General features: G+C 45.2%; 1 protein-coding gene across 2 annotated transcripts in view; it reads left to right on the top strand.

The window, feature by feature from the left end:
• The window catches only part of ADAMTSL4 (ADAMTS like 4), a 340,678-nt gene that overhangs the window by 49,469 nt on the left and 266,649 nt on the right, over positions 1-24,560 (top strand). For both annotated transcript variants that reach the window (XM_086947462.1, XM_086947463.1), the window contains exons 3-5: positions 4,950-5,019; positions 13,163-13,959; positions 20,940-22,608. In XM_086947462.1, coding sequence (XP_086803588.1) covers positions 4,950-5,019; positions 13,163-13,959; positions 20,940-22,608 — 2,536 coding nt within the window. The remainder of the gene's footprint in view (positions 1-4,949; positions 5,020-13,162; positions 13,960-20,939; positions 22,609-24,560) is intronic.

The raw sequence follows: 24,560 nt of genomic DNA, 5'->3' as shown, positions 1-24,560 counted from the left end.
AAAAAATATGAAGAAGCGCCAGATCACTTTTATTTCTAAGGTCGAAGACCCAACAGCAATTTTCTGCAAGGCCCTCCCCAAAAACAATTAAGAGAAAACAGGATTGGGGGGGGGTGCAACAGAGGAGCAGATCTGCCAGCCAGTGGGGGTTAAGGGAAAATAAGTTTACAAGGAACAGAGCAACAAGGGGGAAGAGTGGAGACACACCCAGGGGAAAGAATAACACAGGGGTAAAGAGAAGCTTTCAGGCAAGAGAGAGAAATGTGGAGAGTTGGTGGGGAGAGAAGCACATGGATGAGAGAGATTAACAATATAGAGTAGAGTGAAGCGAAGCACAGGAGGGACTCAGGTCGAAAACGCATGGTATGCTTAAGCAAAAAATTGAAAAAAGTAGTTCCGTCAGAATGAGGAATGGAAGGACACAAGTAAACTGGGTGGATATTCTGATATCCTCTACTAAAAGAAGTCTCCTTTTGAAGTGGAAGTACACCGCACTCTTCAGGGGTGCCTGGATCTTCACTGATGTTGCCCTGAGCTCAGATTATTAAAGAGAACTAACAAACCTTTCAAGAGTCAAGGCAACTTCAAATGATATCTTTACTGAGAAACCAATTCAGAAAATGAGAAGTTACAGATAAATAGCTTCTCGGATAAACGAATGCAGAGAAAGCTACTTAGAGGGAAGCATCTTTTCAAAGCAGCCACTACACCGAAACCAGTTATAGAGAAGTACTTTTACAGAGAAACCTCAACACAGAGAAGTGGTTACAGAGGATTGCATTATAGAGGAACTACTGCAGTGGCATGCAGATTCAGAGAAACATAATTATAGAAAAGTATAAACAGAGTGACATCGCAAGATGATGTAACAGTAGGACTCTAAAAATCACTTCTGCAAAAAATTCCATTTACAACTACTATGAATTTCAATAGCCATTTCCTACATTTACTTTAGTCCTAGGCTTCTTTCTCTCTAATCTAGAAATATAAACTTTGTAATTGGTTTAAATTTCAATTGTAGTTACATACAATTATTTTCTCTAATAGTTTGTCTGTTAGCATTTTTATTTCTGCATTTATCTGTTACTTATCTGTTTCATGATTTATTTTCATGGCAGTTGGGCTGGGCCATGGGGAGCATGGTCAAGACTGATTTGCATATGGCTGGGTCGAAACTGGAATGGCATGGTGTGAATGTTTGACATTGTTTAAGCATTCCATCCACCAACTGTCTGTTTGTATTTGTCGCCCTAAGTGGGAAGAGTATGCCCAGATGTGGGTCCCACATTCACCATGCCACTGGAGTCAAGCTAGCCTGGCCGAGGAGGGGTGATACCCTGAAACCGGCTCCGAGAGGCTTGTTTCCAGTCCAGGGAGGACCTGGCCTAGCAGTTTGGCCTGGACTGTTCCCATGGGGAGCAGGTTCAAAACTGATTTACATATGGCAAGGTGTGCAAAAAACAATTGATTTAGGGCCAGATCTCTGTACGGGGGACCACCAATAGTTACTACTTTCTCTAAGTGAAATTCGTATGCTCAGCCCTGGGTCTCTTGCTCGCTGTGCCACTAGATTCAAGCTAGCTTGGCTGATGAGGAGTGATAACCCGAAACTGGTCCAAGGATGCTTGTCTCTGTTCCAGGGATGACCTGACCTGGCAGTTTGGACTGGACTGTTCCCATGGGGAGTAGGGTGGAGACTGATTTTCATATGACTGGGTCTATATTGTAATGGCATGGTGTGAAAAAATACTATGAATTTAGGCCCACATCTCTGTACTGAGGGTGAATGTTTGACATTGTTTCAGCTTTCTGCCCATCAGTTGTTCTTTTTGCATGATTTCTTTTCTAGTCAGATATATCTGTAGTGATATAATCAAACATTTACATGTTTCATCATCCTTTTTGTTTCCTGCACTTTCATTGCAGCACATAGTCTCATCCTCTAATTGTGACTGGAGGAATATACTGGTTCGTCGCTGGTCCCGTTTGGGTGCCAGAGTGCCATGCTATCCACCGGGGGGCATTTTGATGCCTCATTGGGGGGGGCGAGCGCTATATAAATACAAACCCTACCCACTTCTATCCCTCTATCCTTTTTCAATCCAAATAACAAACTCACATATCCACCACTCAAATACATCTAATTTCTCCCAATACTAGTTCTCCACTAATCCTTTTGGGTTCCAGAGTGGCGTGCTACTCACCAAAAAAGAGCTTCAACACCTCGTCAGGGGCAGTAAGCGCTATATAAATGAAATTACAATTAACCAAGGGATGATCTTAATCAGAATGTAGATGTAAATATATTTATATAGAACTGTTATTTTATTATGGGTTGGTGCCTTTTTTAACCATGGCCGGGTACACCAGCCTCAAGTTGCGTACATTTGAAGATTTAATTTGATAGCAAGAATCATGTTTACTAATGACTCAAGGCTGAACTTATTGAATGGTTATCCATTGTGCTACCCTGTTCATAATCTAGTATGGCCGCCATCCTCTGGTGCCTGCCATAACCTCGATAATCGATAAAAATTGCACAGTTGCTTACCAGAGATCTTGGGGGTTCCCAAAAGGGCCCCTTTCCATTTTGTTTTTATTATGTGTTGTACAGTGCTAGTAGTGCAGCCAGTCTGTTACTTCACAATACACATGGAGTAAGGAGGTAGGAAAAGAAACTCAAGGTCCATGGCAAAACTAGATTGCTGAACCTCAACGAGAGTCAAAGGTAAGAAGTTCTAAAGGGTTGCACCTTCTAAATACAAATATCTACATCTGACAAAGCAATTTCTCATCAGGCGCAGGGAGAATACAATCTTAGGTATTTGCTTTGGTGATATCGGGCTAGCAACTAAGGCAGGTATTTGGGTGTGACCTTGCACGACTCCTATTTGGCATCAGATGTTGAATTCAGTTCTTCCGTTGGCCGAGGGTGGTGGTGCACAGCAAAGGTCTGAGCTCTTTGGAACTCGCCCATCCCTTTGTCTAAGAATTTCCCTTAAATTTCGTTGCATCCATCAGTCATCCTCTCGTTGCAGGGCACATAGCTCCTGACAATGTGTTTACATGAGTTTCAATGGTGGTGTTTGAGTACGAATGTGGCTATGTTGGAACAAGAGTTGGTGATGTACAGCAGCAATTAGATGCGCCGTTAGACTATGGTCATTTCACCACACCTCTATTGATGTCCAGTTTGCATCATGCAGTGCTCACTGCACCTGACCGCTTGTTTACAGCATGGACCCTTGTAAGTACAAACTTTATAATAGCAATGCTTTATATAGAGGGAAGGATACGGAGTGCTGCAGGTGTGGATTCTCATCAAACCCTCTGACGTACCCATTGACAAATCCACCAATGAGATTCCATAAAGAATTGTCCGTCATGACCCTCAGATCAGCCCCACTAAACACAGCACTATCCCGCCCAGTAGCGCCTCGTACCCACTGAAAGGGAGCATCAGACATCACATAAACCTGTATCTTGGCGAGAAATGTGGTTTTTAAGGATGTCATTGCAATCCAGCAATAGTAGTTTTGCAGAAACGTTGACGACATGCAATGGATTGTACATCCCCCATATGTGGTGAAACTGCAGACCGTCTTTGATCAGAAGGAATGCCGCTTTTCTTTGTCATGTCAGTTGCCCACCTCCACTCAACCCAGGCCTTTTAGAATGAATCACCTTCTGACCATCACAAGGTCAGGACTTTGAATATTGATGCTGTTGGGCAGAGGCCTGTGCATGTGGTATGGTTCTGTATGCCTAATGGCTCTAAATATTGTGGATAAATATTGGTCAATGTAACAGTGTCTTGAGCCAATGATGGGATATTTTGGAGGGTTTTATAGATCCGGGACATCATAGACTTTAACTAGGGCAACTGGCCATAATGCATGGTACCAGTGGCCACAGATTTCAAAGTCTACGGCTCATGACATTGTGATCCATTTCTTGGGCTCCGAGATATACTGGTCCGGATCTGGGGCTGTAGCTTACGGGGACTGGGATACAATGGTATGTTGCTGGTGGTCTGGTGTACCATGGGTTTGTGTTTGTGCTTCAAATGTCACAGTCCAGGTGAACTGGAGACGTTGTGGTCCAAGTGTGGGACTGTAGGATGTTGTGGTTCATCTTTTGTGCCTTACATAAGATATAGTTGTCTGTGTGTACTGTCCAGGGATATCATGGTCTATGTCTATGGGGCTGGGGTACCTTGACGGAGGACCTCAGTATTGTGATCCATGTTTAGGTCCCTAGACAAAGGGGTCCAAATCTGGAGCCGTAGGATATCATGGTTCATGTCTGGGGAGTTACTCGCCCTTTGGGATATCATGATCTTGTGTGCATGGGTGTTGAATTTTACAGTCCGTAACTGATGCTCTGGCCTTGGGCATCAAGAGCTGTAGATAGATGGGTATGTGGTGTCACTGGGCACTAGATCCTACCAGCTTAAAATATGGGGATAGAAATATCCCTGGATATAGTGGATGGTGCTACAGATATCAATGGACTTAAAAACTGAGGCAACAGATATAAGAATCCACAATAAAAGGGAGGAAGAGTTCTAGATCTCAGGAGGGGGTGGTGCAATTTGGGGAGTGCTGTGGATGCAAGGGGTTGAAGTCCCCCTAAGTGCAGAGGCCATAGTGTGGTTGGAGATCTCCGAGAGGCCGAGCTGGTGAAGCCTAAAGAAGTTGAGTTAGAGATGTTAGGTGATGTCGAGACGTTGCATCCTGAAAGTTTGGAGGCCCGAGTGATGCTGAGGTTTAGCGGTATTGTATGTTTAGTGCCTGTGGATGCGACGTAGAGTGTGCCTATCAATTGGATCATTGTGAAGGCTTCGTGGTGACCGCAAATTTTCTAAGCCATTTTTGTGATTTCATAAATTCTATAGTACATCTTTTTTCACAATCATGATCTCACGGAGCTGTGTTTTGTGGTTTCAGGTTTCTGTTTGTCGGACTCTTCCTTGCGTTGTCAATGTTGCTGGTCCATGTCTGTGATGCTGAGAAAGAGGTAAGTCAATGTATAAAGACTGGCTCTGTACCATGGATACATTTTTGGATCCTGTATTTTCTAACATTGTACAAACTGCAAAGCTAGTTGCTTCTGCACACTGAGGAATTAAGTAGGAGCACATCTTGAACCAGAGGACGACTTGTATAGGATGCAAGGGCGGACGCAAAGTCACCTATGACCACAGTGGATTCATAAATCAAGGAATGGTGCTGATGCTGAGTGTTTCTCCTTACAGTGACTGAGTCCAGAGTGTATTTGTGAGGCAGATGCACATCAAACAGATGAGGAATAATTAAACATAAAAATCAGACACTAAAAGATATACAAAAAGAACCATTGCCCCCGTACAGAGATCTGGGCCTAAATCCATTGTTTTTTGCCCCCCATGCCATTCCAGTTTGGATATGCACTGGACAAATACTTTAATTGTGTTTTTTTTATTTGATATTTTTGTCTTTATTTTAGGACTATTGTCTAAATAGGCCGGTCTTGCATCACGGGCCGAACTGCACCAGTGATTAAGAGTAATGAATTTCTTATTTCGGTAGTTGATATTTCCGGTTACAATATTTTTGTTGCGCAATTTTGTTCTCGATATTCTGTCATACAACCATCCACAAATCTTGTAAACATCTCCATAACAGCGCATATCCCCCGTACCCAGCGTGCATTTCCTTCGACTGTGAGCATCTGCACAGTTTGCTTATATCTCTACACTGTTTACAGGCCCCAGAGTCCATAGGGCTTTCACAAGCAATTGAGAACAAATAAGTCCAGCTCAAAACAAGCGGTGTGGTCCTGGAGCAGAAGTGTCCAGCTGCTCCGGGCAGGAAGTTAGCCCCACATGGTCCGAGCCAAAACGTACTAAACCGCCACTATTACAGATGCGTATTCAACCCAACTCTCAAAGTGCTCACTGAACTAGCATAATCTCCCTAAAGTATAAAAAATAGTTGGCAAAATCAAAAGGTCTGGTGTTGGCGGACTACCTTTTGGCTTTGCCAATGTTTATTTTGTTTGCGAATATTTTTTATATGAAGCCACACATTTTAGGAAAACATTCTCTAGAAATGGCGTATCCCTATCAGAGAGTGGTGGCAAATCCTGCTCATCTAGGACGATATTTCTAATACTAGTGATTGAAAAATGCTTTTATTAAACATGGTGTATTAGTATTTTATAGAGTCTATATGCGCATTTACATGTCTACCTGGCATCTCTAATTGAGGAGTTGGCCTAACGGCTAGGGCGGTCGACCTTGAATCTGGGGAACTAGGGTTCGGGTCTCGGCAATGACGCTGAACATCCTGTGATTCTGGGCAAATCACTTAATCTCCCTGTGCCTAACAAAAATGAATGTGTGTCTTCATGCAATGTGACTGGTGCTATGTAAAGCGCTCTGATGCCCGATTTGGGTCAAGTTCGCGCTATATAAAACTCTAATTTTTTTTTAAAATATATTTATTCATGTAAAAACACACATTGCATCCTTAGTTTCTGACATTAAGAGGCACTACTTATTGTGTGGATGTGCACATTGCGCAAGAGCAATATGCCGTCACTCGCAGTCGGATAAACCAATGGCCGAAGTGAGCCTATGATGTATGCTATGGTGGGCAGAAGCAAAATATGAATGATACTATAACAGTCCAATGGACAGAGACAATAGGTCTTGGCTAGCGCCAGATCTAAAACACATGTGAAGATGGAGAAATTCACCGTAGGATATCGAAAGAACCCATCAGAAGATATGTATCTTGCCCTGTAATTTCTAACTTCCCGGTATTTGGGGAGAGGCAATGCATGAAGGGAGAGGGGTGGCATGGGACACGAGACGGCCACGCCACGCCACGCCACGTATGGGCTACAAATGTTTATCAGCGGATTCTAGGCTGTAATAGATGACAAACTCCAAGCCGCACTTTCCAACCGAGAAACAGCAGACTCCAAGGTCCAAGACATTAAATAGAAAATATTTAGTCATAGAGTCACTAAGAACACACGCTTTAAAGAAGACACTATGCAGGCACTAAAAGGCCTGCGCGGCTTAAAAAGGCACAAAGCCACCAAAACCACGTTTACACTGGCTCTAACATCTGGGTTTTGGACAGATGATTAACCCTGGGCGAAGTACTACGCTACGCTCGCGTAGTTTGCGAAGTTTGCGTGACTTTGCACTACGCGAATTGCATGTAGCACAGTGCAAATACGCTTAGTGGTAATTTTTTGCTTGCTCGCGTCAAGTTGGTGACCGCAAGCGAGCAAAATGACATCCCGGCGAGACTTTTTCCTCGTTCGCGATCAGCAACATCAAGTTGGCGATTACGAGCATGGAAAATAAACCTCCCGGCGAGATTCTCAACGGAAGTCAGGTTTCTCCTTGCGAGTGGTCGCATATGCTCGTGCCCGCTCGTGATGAGAAACTACCAGTCCGTGTTGAGAAAGCTGTTGCTCGAGTAGAAATTTACTCGAGCGGCAGAAAACGACCGCTTGCACTGTGCAAGATGCAGTTTTCACTGATTGCACAGTGCGGACAAGCATCCAGCACTGTGCAGACAAGCATCCAGCACTGTGCAATCAGTGTGAACAGCATTTAGCCCAGTGCACTACGCAGTTCGCGTACCTACGCGTAGCTCGCAAAGTGCACTTCGCATAGCTACGCGTAGTGCTACTACGTGAACTACGCCAAGGTTTACAGATGATCAACCTTAGATGCGTGTAAGTAACCTTTGAAGTTCCTGCGACTCCTCTATCAACCAAACATTGCATTCAGTTCTTTAAATTACTTATGGTTGCCCAAACCAGGGACAACTAAGTATGCCATCAAAAGACATCTCAATCTAACTCACTCTGCTTGAAACTTTTGCAAAGGTGACCAACAGTGCTACACTGCTGTGTAAATTGACAGGCTGTGCACTATACAATTGCCCCGCACATGACGTGATGTAACATAAGCAGTGCTTAATTTGAGACTGTGGTTTCCGGTGCTCAGCACCATCACTTTTGTCATCAATACCTGCCCTTTTCATGAGCACCAGTTAAGGACACATTAATTTACGGGGAGATTAAGAGATTTGCCCAGAGTCACAGGATGTTGTGCCTATGCTGAGACTCGAACCTGGCTCCCCAGCTCCAAAGTCGGCAGCTCTAGCCATTAGGCCACACCCTCTCCCCACTTTCATGGTTAGTAGTTGGTTCTGTTTTAGGCAGCGCTAACAGGAGAAATAGACTGTTTGTAAACTGCATCCTGAAGAGAGCCCCAGCACTTATTTTTTTTTACAAATCAACCACTGAACATTAAGGAGTCTGGCACATAATAGGCTTGGGTGAAATATCCTTTGGATCTTTCTCTGAAAGGAAGAACAATTAGCAAGGCCAACTCCGACAAGGTCACGTGTATATATGTGTATATATATATATATATATATATATATATATATATATATATATATATATATATATATATATATATATATATATATATATACACACTTTTAAACGTTTTCGTATTTCTAATGCATATGCCTGCAAAGAAAAATATTTTAAAAAAATACACCCATACAAAGGCCTATTGGCTATGCCAAAACTTTTTTTTAACATGCCATGAGCTTCTCCTCCCTCACAGACCTTTTTGGGCAGATAATGTAATGTTGTTAATATTTACATTGCACATATATGGCATTTGGAATGTTTCGCTGCACTCCTGGGATCTTGGCAACTTTTCACAAGCATCTAGGTTTTTTCTTCGACCAAAGTCATGGTGATGTGGACTCATTGCCTTTGTCACTGATTGAGTATTGTCTCAGGAACCTCTTCTTTTTGTTTCAGAATTGATTCTAAAAGCTCTGAGTTAACTAAACCCGGCATATTTAGGCGTGTCCATATGGCCAAAGGCAATGAAAGGGTTAAACTCCCTACAAGGGTGTAAGTGGCTTCCTGGATGTCCAAGTGTTGGAAGGGGGAAAGATTAACACAAACTGTTCTGCCCATTGTGTGATTTATGATTTGTGTAAAGGCCTGATACTACGTGTGTGTGACACACGCCAGATCCAAACAGGCCTTTCAGCAATACCCCCCTGATGAATAACCTCCTTATTTTTTTGTATAACTCTTTTCTTCCAGTCATTCTCCAAAGAGAAACCAGAAACACGTTTGCTCTCTTTTCTCTTTGACGCTTGTTTATGTCTCGCCTAGCAGAAAGCGCAAGCTGTCTGGTTGCGAATAAACCTATTTCTGGCTTGCCTGGAACTTACCGTGGGCTTGTAGCTCACCCATTGGTTACTACAGGTTGGCTTTACTGTCGCTGCAATCATTTCGTTTCTTCTTCTTTATTGGATTTCCTTTGCTTGCTTTCCTCTTCTTGTCTTTGCCTATATAGCCTCTTTGCCATATTTTAATTGGCTGGCTTGTATCCTTCCACTGTTTACTATTCAGCAATTCCTTTTTTCTTTTTAGTTAAATATTCCATGAGATTGCATGTGTTTTCCAGCTCTCTCCTGGTTTGCTTCTCTCCTTCATTCTTTGTTGCTCTCTCAATCAAGTGCACAGCTCTCCTACTCTAGTGTTTCTCCCCTGCCAAACTACACCTGCTCCCATGGTCAGAGTTTCTCTCTCCCTCGTGTGCTTCTGAAATTGCCAACACGTTTTGCTCCCTCCCTCCTTCGTATGCTCCTTCTTGTAAGAAATGCGAAAGCGCGGGCGTGCACGCATGCGCAGTTTTCTTTAGCAGTACTTCTAATGGCGAAGATGAGGAGGAGGGCAGCCCGGGGACGCCACGGTTAAAGGTAAGTATTTTCAAATTCCTTTAAGTTACTGTAAAGTTATATATTAATAGGGGGGTGGAGGCGGGCGGCGGGCCAACTCCTTTCTGCTGCAGAGTGTACAGAGTTTTGCATACTCCGCGTTCGCCACGGAACGCGGAGTAGTAAAAACTCTGCACACTCCACAGGTGGAGCGGAGTTCTCTGCCCACAGTTACAAAAATGCCTTTTGTTAGCGCGGTACAATATCCCCAAAGGGCAGTGGCAAACGCCTCGGGTTCCAAAGGCGGGATGTCACGTCCTGCTTATTTAAAAGAGTGCGCCATATTCCTTTGGTGAAGCCCCTGAGGTGGAGAGAGCTGTGGGACTATTGCACGAGTCCCCGCACGAGTCCCCGCAAACACCCCTGAAGTGGGCTGGTACCACATGTTGAGTAGACATAGTACACGTGGCTGAGCTGAGTTTCAGGTAGTTTAATAAGACCCTAAGAAACTAACTGACAACACTCACACACCAGGCCCCCAAGCCTTCCACACATGTCCATCACACCAACATTCTACACGGAACACCCACACTGGCTGAGCAGCGAGGTACAAGGTGAAAGGGAACATGATAACATAACCTGAGGATACTACAACCCCTCCCCGACTTTTCTTTCTTGGCCTTCCTGAACCACACAGTCCCCAGCCCCACTCCGGGTCCCTGCAACATGTGTCATGAACATCTATTATGGGGTCGCTTCAAAGCCAGGCACCGGGCGCGAGCCCTGCGTGCCCCCTCCCAGCATGCACCAGCCACTGCTTGGAGGGTGGCATCTTGGCAGGACTAGTTTCAGGCATCTTGCTCCAAACATCTCTACAGACATGAACGGTCCGTACCCCGCTGATCAAAGACCCGCCCAGCTGTAAGGTAAGGTAATTTTTATTATGCATAGTTAATTAAAACCAGTGCAAACTTTTTACAAAGAAGATTAAAATATCATAAGAAAATTGATTCATTAAAACATCATTAAAAGGAGCATACAATAAGAGTCCGATCTAATGTCCAGATGTGTTACTTTTGAGGCAGAAAACATATATCATTGAGTTCTGGTTAGCGTCTATATGTTTCCTATGTCAGTGATTGGCTTGTTTTTTAACAGTTTTTGCTCAATTATCGCAAGGAACTTTACATACCTGCAGTTCAGTTAATATTTGCAGGGTTTAGGCAGGCCAGCACCGCTTGCCTTCTAGTGCGAGATCCTATCTGCTTGAGCTGGTCCTTTAAGAGCTGTTGGCGTGCTGGCCGTAGCTCTTGGCAGAGGCAAGTCATATGAAGTATATCGCCCTTCTCTGTGTTGCAAAAGATGCAGGCATCGTTGCCATTGCTCCTGAGCCATGGTGGAAAATGCTCTCTGATGGGCAAGACCCCTAATCTGTATTTCAAAAACTTCAGTTTTATTATCTTGGAATAACCCTGACTGAAATATGGTTGTGGAGTCAGGGATTTTTATGTGTTTATAGTCATCCATGCATGATTTCTTTTAGCAAATGACTCTTTGTCCTCTGTTAATGAAAGGATTTTTACGGTTTTCCAAACCAGTTTTTTAACGCATTGTGGCCGAGTTGCATGTCCCAGATCGCTGATAGTTTAGTAGCCCCCAAGGCTGTCTTCAAATAAGATCTTGCCTGAGATACGTCCCTGCTTTGAATATCTTGCCATAGCAGAACATTTAAAGTGTTGGTAGTAGCAGAACGAAGTTTGTGGCAGCAGATGATTTAAGCACCCTGTCTTGCATGAGCTTGTTTTTGTAGTCCAAATTCCAGCCTAAGTTGGGCGGGCGATGTGTAGGACGGGAGAGAAAACATTGTTCGTTAAGCTTTTATCTGGATTGTGTCCAGGTTCTTGGAATCTCTCCCACGGAGAGCCTCACTGCCGTAGCAGATGGAAGGTAGTAGGTTAGCCTGGATGATTTTCAGATAGGGAGTCAGAATTGGTCCCGTTAGTTGGTTAGCTATGCTTTTTAGTGTGGCGGCAATGCAAGACCCTCTCCTTTTTGCTTCCAGCTTCTGCTGTTGGAATGAACCGTCTCGGTCAAAGATGACTCCCAGGTATTTATAGTCCGAAGCTGGCTCAATGTTTTGGCCACCCAGTGTCCAAGTCTTCTGAAGCTTTTTATGCATGTTTATCGACATAGTGCGAGTTTTGCTCAAATTTATTTTTAGTTTGTTTTCCGTGGCGTCCCTATGCATTTGATTGTAGTCAAACGAGGCGCCTCGAAGATGGAGGGTGTGCGCGCCTCGAATGGCACGTCTAGTGCACACTGCGCGGACTTTGTTTTGTGGCAGAGGCGGTGGAATGTCCGTCTAATGACGGAACAGTTCTCATGTCTAGATGTAAACATTCTGTGTGCGTCATCTGTTGTGGTACAAGGACCAAGACCCCAAGAAAAAGCCAACACTGGGCAGAGTTCATGAACAGGGTCTCCTTAAAGAAAGCCGGACTGAAAATCAAAACTGCCATGGCAAAAAACTTAAAAACCAGTCCCACTGTTTCCTGTTTTTTTTTCTCCTTATCTCTTTTCCCCCCTGTAGCTGAGTGAAGCAGGATGTAGGAAATATGGACCAAATCCAACATGGCGGAGCTTCAATATGGACAATTGGGCTGTGGCAGAGTCTGTTCTTAGTGAGCAGTTAATTTGTGAAAAAGCATAGGTGCAAGGGACCAAAACTTACTCTTATAAGTCTGCTGCTGAATGCCAGGGTTGCTTGACACAACACTACCCAGTCTTGATTCTACCACAAGCCTCTTATTTTTCTTCCACCCTTAATTTCCTGTCCTTTAATCTCACTCCTCTAGATTCTTTTTCATTACTGGTTTATCTCTTTGCCATTTTTATCTTATCTTTCTCTTCCTTGTTTTTCTCCTCGTTCCTTCTATCAATTTTGCCCTAGGTCAACGCCTAATATTAACATAACTCCCAGTCCTAAAATAAAATGACCATTATAAAGTAAACCCTGCCTGTCTGTCTCTGAAGGATTGTAGGCAGAGAGCAGAGTCAGCCCAAAATCATGCCGGTAATGTCATAGTGTGCAATAAAATGATGGAATGGAATGCTACCCTGAACAATGCCACTCCTTATTATCAATTTAAGAATTCCATGTAGCAAATGTTTTTGTTCCATTGGCTTTCTCAGCCCCTCTAGCCTTTCAGAAACCCTAGTCTGAAGGTAAATCGTTGTATTTCATTACAGTCCATTATTTCACTGTAGGCCACTGCCTAGTATCAGGCAGAGGCCCTACCCCCTATGTGTTTGAGCACCTCTTAGTAAGGTGTAGCACGTGCATTGACAATCTGATGGCTATGTAAAGACTTCTAATGCTATTTTATTTTATTTTTCAGCCCACTCGGAGGAAATCTCGACAGGCCTTGGAGGCCGAAGGAGGCGGGAGAAAGGTCCCAGGGGTGTGGAGCGTCTGGGGCCCTTGGTCGCCATGCTCCCAGACCTGCGGCCTTGGAATCATGGAGCGGAGCAGGGCCTGTCTAGCATCCACGGCGGACACCAGCTGGGGAGCTGGTGTGGAACCTAATGCTCAAAGCATGCGCACCAATCCTCCATTTTATGAACAGAATCCGGGCCAGTTCCCCTACGCGGCTCGGCGGCCATCTTACCCTCTTCACACCAATGGGAATGCAGAGGTGCCACCTCTGCTCCCCTCTGTACCGCTTCACCGACACCCTGAGGCTTACAGGCCATCTCCACTGGACAGGTTTGAGTCTTACCCCCGGCATTCACGCCACCAGACATTTGGAAGGACTGACCACGGGCAACCATTACTTAAACCCGAGGAACAGGTCAACCAGAGGACTTCCGCCCTCCGCGAGATGGAGCACAGGACAGAATGGGGACAGCATTCCAACAGAGATACTTACAGACCGGAGGGGGCACCCAGCCAAGGAACTTCTTACTCACGCAGGGCAACCCATCGAGAGTCCCCTTCGACCTCCGTGAGGAGGAACGTGTCCAGCACCATGCGTATGTCTCTGCATCGGACTCCCACTAAAGACACCGTGCCACTGTTCAGGCCAGAGCATGGTGAACTGAGGGAAATCCGTACTGGTACCTTTGAGAATCCAGCCAATCCCCACAGGCATGCGGTTCCAGCAGCCCCAACTAAGGCGCCCCGTCACTCCCACAGGTAGGACCTAGTGATGTGCAAACATGGACGTAAGACTAAATTTCATCTAAGAATTCAAAAGTGTGTTTTCCTTGTGGGTTCTAATCTAAGGCTGTGATGAACCAGTAAGAGAAACAAGTTCCCTTCAACAATGCTAACAAGTCACAGTTCTTTCTAATTTATGGCATAAAAATGTAAAGGCAATTAACTGGATGGCAGTGGCAATACATGTGGCCGAATAAGGTTTTACCTTACTACACAGTTTTAACCCTTTGCATCCTGAGTGTCAATAAATACCTTTTGTTAAAACAAAAAAAACAAAGGAAAATGGCATGGCATAAACCATATATGCAGATACACAGAGTATAAAATGCTACTTATTACCATTATTAAGGGAGGGGTATCACAACTCAATGGAGGCTTTGCCTCTCACGAGTCATACGCTCTTTCCACGCTCAACAATGGTACTAAACAGCATATTACACACTGTGCATCTGTATTTGTATATATGTGTACATATGCACATACACACACACACACACACACACATACACATAGACGCACTCGGGTCAAACCCTTCTTCAGAGAGCATCAGCTGGTACTGTCGCACTATCATGGCACAGGACTGGTTCACATTGCCTCTGGAAGTATCAACTCTATCTCTGCTGGCAGGGTAAATGAAATGTCACTTCTAGGGTTACCTAAAATCCGTCCATCATAACAGTATTCTGAGACCCACATTTTTAAAATCTGATTATTCTCAAGGATATTCATCTTGATGACTTGTCCTACAATCACCAAAGTTACTTATACAAACAAGCACGCCTACACTCAAAGTAAGAAGTGTCTTTCCTGAATGGTGGTCTCCATACACAGGGGGCTGTGTTCTCTCTTGAACGGTGTGAGGATCATTGACCAGCCGCGCATTCGTTTCGCCAGTGTTTGTCTCTTCATTAGTACACTTGCGTACCACTACAACAGACAACTGATTGTTAATGTGTCTTTGCTGTAGTAAAACAAAGGGTGTTTACTCCAAATGATTGGATGAAATTTGGCAGTCCTGGTACGCAAGACTGTGTGTTTTTAGGCGAGGCGCTGCATGTTCCAGAAGCTATGCAACCGAGCGCTCAAGCCTGGTTACTTCTGTTGCTGGCACTATGGTCAAGCTTGTGCGGCTTAACTTTCACGCTACCTGAAACTTGGGCTTTTAGAGTCAGAGCTTCATGTACCTGGTAACTGAGTTGGTACATAAGGCTCAGAACTCATAGTGGTACACAAGCCATGGAGCTACCACGGTTTGCTGTTCATGACTCTCAAGGTTTAGTCCCGAGCGTCAGCACTCCAGGTACCCGGAATTAAGTTCCGGTTATACAAGATTCAGCATTTGGAACTTTGAAGCATATGGTTCCTCTTTTGTGCTGCTCAACGCGTTCTGTACTTGATGCTCTGTATTGTGGTTCTCAAGACTCTGAACTCAAGGTACCCAAAGTTGTGGCCTTGTATCCACAGTTTAGTTGTTGTGGTACTCAAGGCTCAATGCTTCTTGTACCAAAGGATCCATTCTCCAGATACCGGAGACACTGAAGTCTTAGTATATGAAGTATGGTGATGTTTGTGGTACCCAAGGTTCAGTATAACTGGTATCCGAGGATTAGTTACGGTGCTTCTAGTATTCAAAGCTTGGCATTCATGATACCCAAGCCTCAGTACTCCTAGATCCGAAGCTCAGTACTCATCGCACCCGAGAACTGGAGCTCCTGGTGTCCAAGGCTTATTCTTCATGATACCCAAAGCAGTGCTCTCTATGTACCTCAGGCTCAGTACGAATGATATGAGACACAGAGTTTCTGGTAGTCAAAGCTTGATGTTCTGGATACCCAGTGCACAGTATTCCTGCTACTGGAAAATCAGGACTCCCTGAATCCACTCCAGCATTCAAGAATCCGTACTATTAGGTAAAGCTCGGATTTCCTATCTTTCGATGCTCACGTCTTCTGGTACTGGAAGCTCTGCTTTCCAGGTGCCCGAAGTTTGGCATCCCTTGTACATAAGATTTGTCATTTCCGGTTATCGAGACTTGCCACCTCTTATTACTGAAGGTCATTGTCCTTGGTACCTGTGGGTCAAACTGAACCTGGATATTTTAGGCCTGAACCAGACCAGCTAAGACAATGGCTGCCATAAAGGGCCCCCTGAAATATGATTGCACGCCGACTATGGGTTTCTTTCCACTAATAACCCAACAAACACACAAAGGGTGATCTATATCTATATATCTATATATATATATATAAATATATATATATCTCGCTTGGCAGTAGACCTCCCCGTGCACCACATCTGTTTGGGAAGCAAGCTGGCAAACAGCATCTATGAAGCGGAAAAAAATATATATATATATCTTTTCTAACCTTGAGGGCTCATAGTGTTTGACGGTTGTCATCCTAGCAGCGGAGGCATCATGCTCCAGGTACTGAAGGCACACCACTTTTTCTTTTTTTAAAGCACAGTTGGTTATTCTCAGGGTGCCAGTCGTTCATTTGAAGTCACTCTCGACCTTGTGCAAAGGAAAAATTCATGACGTCAGGAAACATAAGAATAGCTGATTACTGGATGTTTTGGAATGTCTGACTGGATTCGCAGCACAACAAAAACTAATGCTACAGATCTGCACTTTGAACTAGCTGCTATCTTTGGAAAGTGGTGGGAGGGGATGTACTGGGGCTGAAACAATCAAAGAATGCCATCTAAAAATAAGGCGCTTTGCGGTGCAGTGAGACTAGTGACCGGAGCCCAGCATGATTCATAACCGCAGAGCTATGAACAAACCGTGCCATAGATTCCCTGCGAGGGGTCCAGGGGTACCAGCTAGAAGGTTTTTTGTGGGCTTCAGCTCCTTTCTAGGGTTAATAGCAGTGCTTAATTTGTACCGGTAGTGGCTTGTGTTCCACGCAGACAGGCCGTTACCTGAAATGAATGAAATGAAATTAGATATTTATAAAGCGTACGGATACTCACAAGGAGTGTCCCGGCGCTAGTCTCAAAAACTGAAGCATCACGTAGAATCACCCAGAAACCAGTAGTTATTGTTGGAACAGCCACGTTTTAGGTTGTTTTCTAAAAAACAGCTGGTCCTGAGCCTGTCTAAGATGTAAAGGTAATTCATTACACAGACGAGCCGCTTGACCCTGGAATGACCTTCCTCCAATCCGAGATTTCGTGATCTTGGGAATCACCATGAGTGATTGCTTGGAGGATCTAAGGACCCGTTGCGGCTGGTAACATTGGATCCTATTCCTCAGGTATACCGCACCCGTATCACGGAAGGCACGATAAGCGAGCACTAGGGCCTTGAACTGAACCCTCTTTCTCACCGGGAGCCAGTGTAGTGCCTTCAGGTGTAGTGACATCCGTGTTCTGGTGTTTACCATAAGAATAGCTCTGGCCGCAGCGTTCTGCACAACCTGCAGCCGGTTGAGCAAATACTCAGGCAGCCCCAGATACAAGATGTTCACGTAGTCCAGCCTAGATGTAATTAAGGCTTGCACAACGATCTTACAGGATTTCATCGGGAGGAGGGGGAAGAAAATTCTTTACCATTCTTATCAAGCCAAAAGAGGTGCCAGCAACCACTTGAATTTGGGCTTCATCACAAGACTCGACAGCTTGACTCCTAAGTTTTTAACCATTCTGACTGGGGGCGAAGGCGGGGACATGTCGCTGGGACACCATGCATTCCAGTCCACATAAGGGGTGCAGCCGAAAAAGATGATTTCAGATTTTTCTGAATTACACTACAGCTGGTTAAGTCGCAGCCAAGAAAAAACCTCAGTTAAACATTTCTTTATCTCCCAACCGCGAAAACTTGTTCCTTTGTCACAAGTGAACAGGAGTTGAGTATCGTCGGCGTAGGAAATAATCTTTGCTCCATGCAGCTCTGCCAAATGAGCAAGAGGGGCCAAATATGTATTAAAAAGAGTGGGGCTCAGAATAGAGCCCTGCAGGACCCCCACTTGCATTGGGGGAATGGTTGCTGAAAATGGCGTAGACCAGATTTCCTGCTGCCACTCCATGAGAAAGGAAGCAAACCAATTGTAAACCGTGCCCCCGACACCACACTCTGCTAGCCTGTGCAGGAGCCGGTCATGGGGCACGGTGTCAAAGGCCGCGCAAAGATCCAGCAATATAAAGACAGCACTGCCCCCTTTGTCCATTTGAGCTTTAATGTTTTCTGAAACCTCCAATAGGGCTGTTTCTGTTCTAAGAGTGGCTCTAAAGCCCGACTGACTGTCATAAAGCACATGGTTACCTTCTATAAAGTCTGTTAGCACAGAGTTGACGTACTTATCCAAGACCTTAGAATAGAAGGGTAACAGGGAAATGGGCCTATAGTTGGATGCGATCGCAGGGTCTGCTGTGGGTTTTTTCAGGAGAGGGATACTTTTGGCCCTTTTCCAGCAACTGGGTACTGTTCCATGTCCAAATGATGAGTTAAGTACTGAATTGACTACAGAATTTAGAGGTTCCGCAATCTTTTTCATAATACTTGCTGGGCAGGGGTCAGACGGAGAGCCCGACTTCAAAGTGGTCATGATGTCCAAGGATTTTTCTAAGGAACTGGGAGGAAATTGGGAGAGTGCACAACTCGACCCCGGGGGCAGGACACCCAGTGTCTCATCAGTTTCGGGTGTGTCCGTAAGGGCAAACGATTGTTGGATCAGATGGATTTTGTCGTGGAAAAAACATGCCATCTGATAGACCCAACTGGAGGTGGGAGTAAAAGCCTTACTTACAGCACTGGGAGATGTGAAGTCTTTAACAATTTAAATATTTCTTTACTTTTATTCACGGCCCCTTTTATTTTTAAGGTAAAAGTGTTTTCTTTTCAGCCCGGACATCATTGAAATAAACTTTCAAAACTTGCTTATAAATAGCTCGATCCGTGGGGTTATACTTGGTTCGCCAGACTCTCTCTAAGCATTTGCAGGCACTTCTGCTTTCTCTGAGTGTCACTGTAAACCACGGTGCTGTAGCCCGGTTGCTTGTGGCTTTCCGCGTTGTATAAGGCGCCAATACCCTGACCTGTTCTTCAAGCCATTGCTCTAGACCAGGAGCATCAGTTTCTGGGTTTCCACTGACTGGAATCGGGTACTTACCCAGGGCTCTCTCCAGGCTATCAGACGTAACCTGATTAAAAGGTTTGAAAGTAACAGGACGGAGCATCTCCCTATGTTGAGATTGGGCTGAAGACTTCAGAAATGTAAAACTCAAGAGAAAGTGATCCGACCATACCAATGGTTGGGCAACATCTGTTTCCATACTAACGCTGGAGAATACTTGGTCTAACTAACGTATGGCCCTTTTCATGAGTAGGACGATGAATATAAGGGGACAATCCGAGGATCGCTAGAGATTCCAGCAGCCGAGTAGCCGCAGGGTCAGATGGAACATCCATATGGATATTAAAATCTCCTAACAGAAGACAGTGCCTGTATTTAACTGAGATGGGAGAGATAACTTGGGTGAGGGACTCAATAAATGTGCCCAACTGACCTGGTGGCCTGCAAACCAAAATGCCCGCAATGGATTGATGATCCGATACAGTAATCACAAAACTGAGGCTTTCTGCCTCAGCGATATCCTGAGCCGGAACAATAGAGCTGGAAAGTGCGGATTTAAAAATTATACCAACTCCACCCCCTCTTCCTAAAGGTTGATCCTTCCTCAACATCTGGTAGCCCGATGGAATAGCCCCTGGTATCATCAGATTCGAGCAGTCATTCAGCCAGGTTTCTGTTACAAACATCACATCAGGGCTGGACTCCGATAATCGTGCAATTGGGCTTCATGTCTTTTTTTATAGAGCAGATGTTCAGGAGGAGAAATTTCAGCGGGTTATCCCGTGAGCCCGTGCCCAAAACTGAGCCCTTACTCACCATGATAGCACTACCACCCCTCCGATTTGTACCGAAAGGGTCCGCTACCCAGTTACACCTGTGGTAAATCAGCGAGGTCTCAGTCATACTATTCGTACCATTATGACAGCATCGGTGTACCTGGCCCCTGATGTCATGGAGTTCTGATTTGCTGTAAGCAACGGAATTCCCCTGTTGGACCTGGTAACCAGCAGCATTTCCAGCTCCGGACTCCTCCGGGACACTGATGGGCGCAGACGGGCTCGTTTTGTAGGCGCTAGGTCTTGACGACAAGTCCACATACTGTCAAGGTTGGAGCACATCTGGTTTCTTGATTACGAGTTAACTTGCTGGATTGTGCATGGGATGTGACTATGTCTTGGTGGGGTTTGCTTATTTCCTGAGTGGCACAATGGTAGGTCGAAGATGTGATGGCTCCACCAAATTGGCCTAGAGCAGCTTTCATGGGTCTAACATTGCTAAGTTGTGTGTGGAACATCCTGGGAGAGGCACTGCCTTGGTCAGAGGTTGGACATGGCCTAGTCAGAGGTGAGGCTCATAGAATGATGATAAAAGGTTCCAGTATTATTACTAGCTTGAGGCACTGTAGTTGGGTTTTATTTTGGTGATATATATGACACAATGTGTGACGACTTTCGTCAGAAACTGCCTACCTAATGATGCTTTCCGGGGTGACAGACATACCCCTTTACTCAATTCATGACCTAATCAAGTCCCTGTATGCAATGAAGCATAAATCTAAATCTCTCAGTGGTGTGTGCCATTTTCACTTCCTTACCCAGCAGCTCTGTGCTTGGAAGCACTCTCTCTTTTCATTTGACGAGGTGTGGCATTCAGAGGATTCTGATTTTGGTCTCTGTGTCTGGGCATCTTCACTTAATTACTTACTGTCTTTTTTTCATTGTGGATTATGTGAACACTAACTCCATAATAACATAGCTTTAAAATGTAAACCTCGTTCTTTTTCTGAATGTCATGAAGCATGGAATTCAGGCTAAATTTTGAAATCCAGTGCTGTAACAAGTTAAACCTACAACGCAAACTCTGTCTCTCTCTTCTCTTCAGGTCTTGGGCTCAAAGCATCATAAAGCCTGGAAAGTATGGCTACGGAAAGCTGCCATTTGCTTTATCACTACATAGGCAGGTTGGAGAGGCACCACGTCTCCGGGGACAGCAGGCGAACTCTCTGCCCAGAAAGCAGAAGAGGAAAGCACCAAACACCAGCCCAACATTCTCTGCAGAGGACAGCAAGGAAAGGTCAAAACAAAGTGGACAACTTCTCAATGTGTCCAGAATTGTTGAGGAAGAGGGAAAGAATGATGAAGTAAAGGATCTTATAGCTAAGGGTGAAGTTGGTTCCACCTTTAAAGGAATGCGACTAGACAATTCCACTACCCACCAAAAGGAGGAAAGCCTTGCAACGGGCATCCTTGGTGGGCCTAGTGTTCACAATGCACTGGATCATAGAGGAGTAAATTCGAGCACTGAAGAAATTGCTGTCCATAAGGCCGACCGTACAAAACGACAGTCAAAGGAGGAAGAGGATACGGCTGCAGAACCCCAAAATAGGATTTTCTTAAAAGACTCTTCTGAGGAGGTCGATCAAGAACATACGGTTGAGAATGAGAAAAGCAGAATGCAGCTAGACCAATCTGAGGAATTCCTAGAAGAGCCGCCGGGAGAACAGCTTATGTCCCAGATGAGACCTTTGATGGTGCCCACTGTGGGTCCTGGACACTCTTTGATGATTGAAACGCCAGCCCCTACTCCAACTCCAGCTGAGGCAGCAGAGAAAGAGGGGAGTCCAACGCCATTCAGCGATAGCACGTGGACATCTGACAAAGCACTGGTGAAGTTTTCACCCACAGACAGAAGTGAGGAGAAAGGAGAAAAGGAGGCTGCACCTCAACAGGTTGACATTGTGTCTTCAAGGGAAGCAAGTGTCATTAACTCTGATCCACAAGAAGCAAAGACTCTAAATAAATCCACCCTAGCTGTGGCATTGAAAGATGTGAACTCTGAACAGAACACAACCACATTGGATGGTGAACAGCGTCATCAAGATGGGTCAATTGAACCTGCAATTACTAAGAGTACAACCAGTGCCTCAAAGTTAAGTCAGCACGCTTCCTTCTCTAATGAACAACAAGGAAGACATAAAAAACAAAGTGGATCTTTGGAAAAAGAACTAAACCCAAGAGAGCAAGTCAGAACTACAGTTAAACCAAGATCTACACACCAACCAAAAATACACAATCCTTCACCTCCGAGGCATAACTTACATCAGCAGGGTCCAAAACAAACACCAAACATTGAGAAACTGTCTCCTCGGACCAGAAGTGACCTTCCTTTAGAAGAAGAGACTAGATATCGTCACCGTCCCGCTCTGACTCAAAGGTATTCCTGGCCTGTGGCCCATCCCGACACATTGAGCCAAACCGGGCAAGTGCCTCGTTCACGTCATCAAAGGCAACAAGGCTATTATCCTGGTGGATTTGGATCCAGGCATCCTCACAGCATTTTCAGAGACCCTCCATCCATCCAGAGACCAGTGGAACCAGACACCTGGCTTCCACAGGGAGAAAACCCGGCTCTACCTCCTGCTAGTGGGCAAGGCTCAAGCCGTGATCTCCTGACGAGTAACGAGCAGCAGCACTGGAACCTGTACCACCCGGGAACAGAGAGTTTCCACTGTGAGGGGGCGCAGAAGGAGTACAAGGCATGCAGCCAAGAGGTAGGAACCCTTCTACATATTTAACTTTACTGAAATGTAATTGATATTGTAAGGTAATATGTTAGCTGGTGGGAGAAAAGGATCTTTTAATATGTACAATATGTTGCCAGGGTATCTCCTAGAGAACTTTAAAACTTTACACAAATCTAATTCATACTTCAGATTGGACGTGAACATTCAAACAAATGAATGAAGTCCTTCAAGTAGGAAACCGGTAACATTGTCTGGCCTGAAGATAATTGCACAACCGAGGAACCAAGATTAAAGAGAATACAATTCAGACCAAGAAGTAAGAAATCTGGTAATGGGAAAGAGAAATGTCGGTTTGCAGTCAGGGAAATATATGTGGGGCAATGTTACTAGAAAAGAAAAGAGGTTACATTCATGAAAAGGGTCTTTAGAGTTGGGGATTAGATTCTCTTTGTAAGAGCACAACCATAAAGGAAAATAAAGCAAGTGAAAGGCCGATAAATAGGACATCCAATTTGGGGGTGGGGTAAGTTTGTTGGCTGGAGTTGGAGGTTAGGTTAGGAGTATGGATGGCTAACAGCTTATGTTTGGTTGGAAACTTTCGGAATAGGTTAGGAGGCCAGGTTAGAATTGTGCCAGTTGTTCTTGGTGAATGTGGGTTTTGGCATTGAATCAGCCTGGGGTTGGAGTTGAGGTTGGTGGTTGGATATTTCTAGGAATTATTAGTGTTGGGTCAGGGTAGGGAATAGACTGACATCAACCACCTTAGCTACAACAGCACAGCAAAAAGACACGAGAGAAAGATTGATCTGAAGGTCAAGAGAAGATGATGGAGTACACAATATAATGGCAGCATTCGCGAAGGGACGGCTGGTGGTGAGCCGTGGCATTCAACTATTTGTGCGAAGCTTGCACGCAGTGGATTTTGAGTGTCCCACCAACCCATCAAGGTAGGTTAAAAAATGCAGACATTGCAACCATCTGAGCACCATCCGAGCACCATCTGCCTCTTACATGTAACCTTACGATTTCCTGTATGCAAGGAATATGGGTTTATATGTGCTAAGGCAGCACCCCACGGCGTCATTTTTATGACTGGCAGAAGCGGTGCTGCATCTTTCAACTGAAGGTGCACATGAGCTCTCCTCCCATTGGCTATCCCATTCGATGCGAGCAGACATTTTCAATTTTATTGTAAAGAAGCTAAATATAGTCCCTAGATGGAGCCAGCAGAGATGTATTCCAGCTTCAAAGACAAATTCCAGTCAGATCAAACGTGGACGTATGTTTGTGCAAATATGCTTCAATCTGAAAAACAATCCAATGGGTTGTTCTTGCGGCCAAGAGCGGGTTTCTCCAGGCCGATATCTGCTTTCCATGTGAGGGCCCAGGAAACTCTGCCAACCTGCAGGAGATAACATTGCCCTGGCCCTGTCAAGCCAATAACACACACAGCTCCCCCTGCTCTCCATCTCACTGCACACCCATGGTAAGGGGGGATCCAGAGGATAATGATGGTTCTATGCATTACCGGCCATGATCTGCCCATCGTGCATTTCCCGGCCAGGTAGTATTTTGGTTCATGGGGTATTTGAGAACCATGAAAGTGCTGCTGGGTCCTGTTTTTCAAGCACTTTCTACATTACTAGCAGCCCGCCCTGGCCTTGCCCGGGGCAGAAAGGGGCTGGGGGCAGCATCGCAGCAGGAGAGGCGCAGCAGAGCGGCCGCTTCTGCCCACGCTTTGTTTCCCCCGACGTCCCGACTTTGTGTAAAATGCTTTTTAATCACTCTCTGTTCATGGCCCCCGCCCGTCCCTCGCTGCACACCCTTTATCACTCACTGTTCATGGCCCCCGCTCGTCCCTCGCTGCGCACCCGCGGCTGCTTGACTTACCTCATCCGCCGCTGCTGTGTTTACCGCTCCACTGATCCTCCGCTTCTCGCCGCTCCTGACCGCTTGTCCGCTGCCTCATCCGCTGCTCC

The sequence above is a fragment of the Lissotriton vulgaris genome, chromosome 12 (genome assembly GCF_964263255.1).
Source record: "Lissotriton vulgaris chromosome 12, aLisVul1.2, whole genome shotgun sequence".
In the NCBI taxonomy this organism is placed as follows: domain Eukaryota; kingdom Metazoa; phylum Chordata; class Amphibia; order Caudata; family Salamandridae; genus Lissotriton; species Lissotriton vulgaris.
The sequence above is the reverse complement of the archived record's forward strand: the minus strand, read 5'-3'. Positions and strand labels throughout refer to the sequence as shown.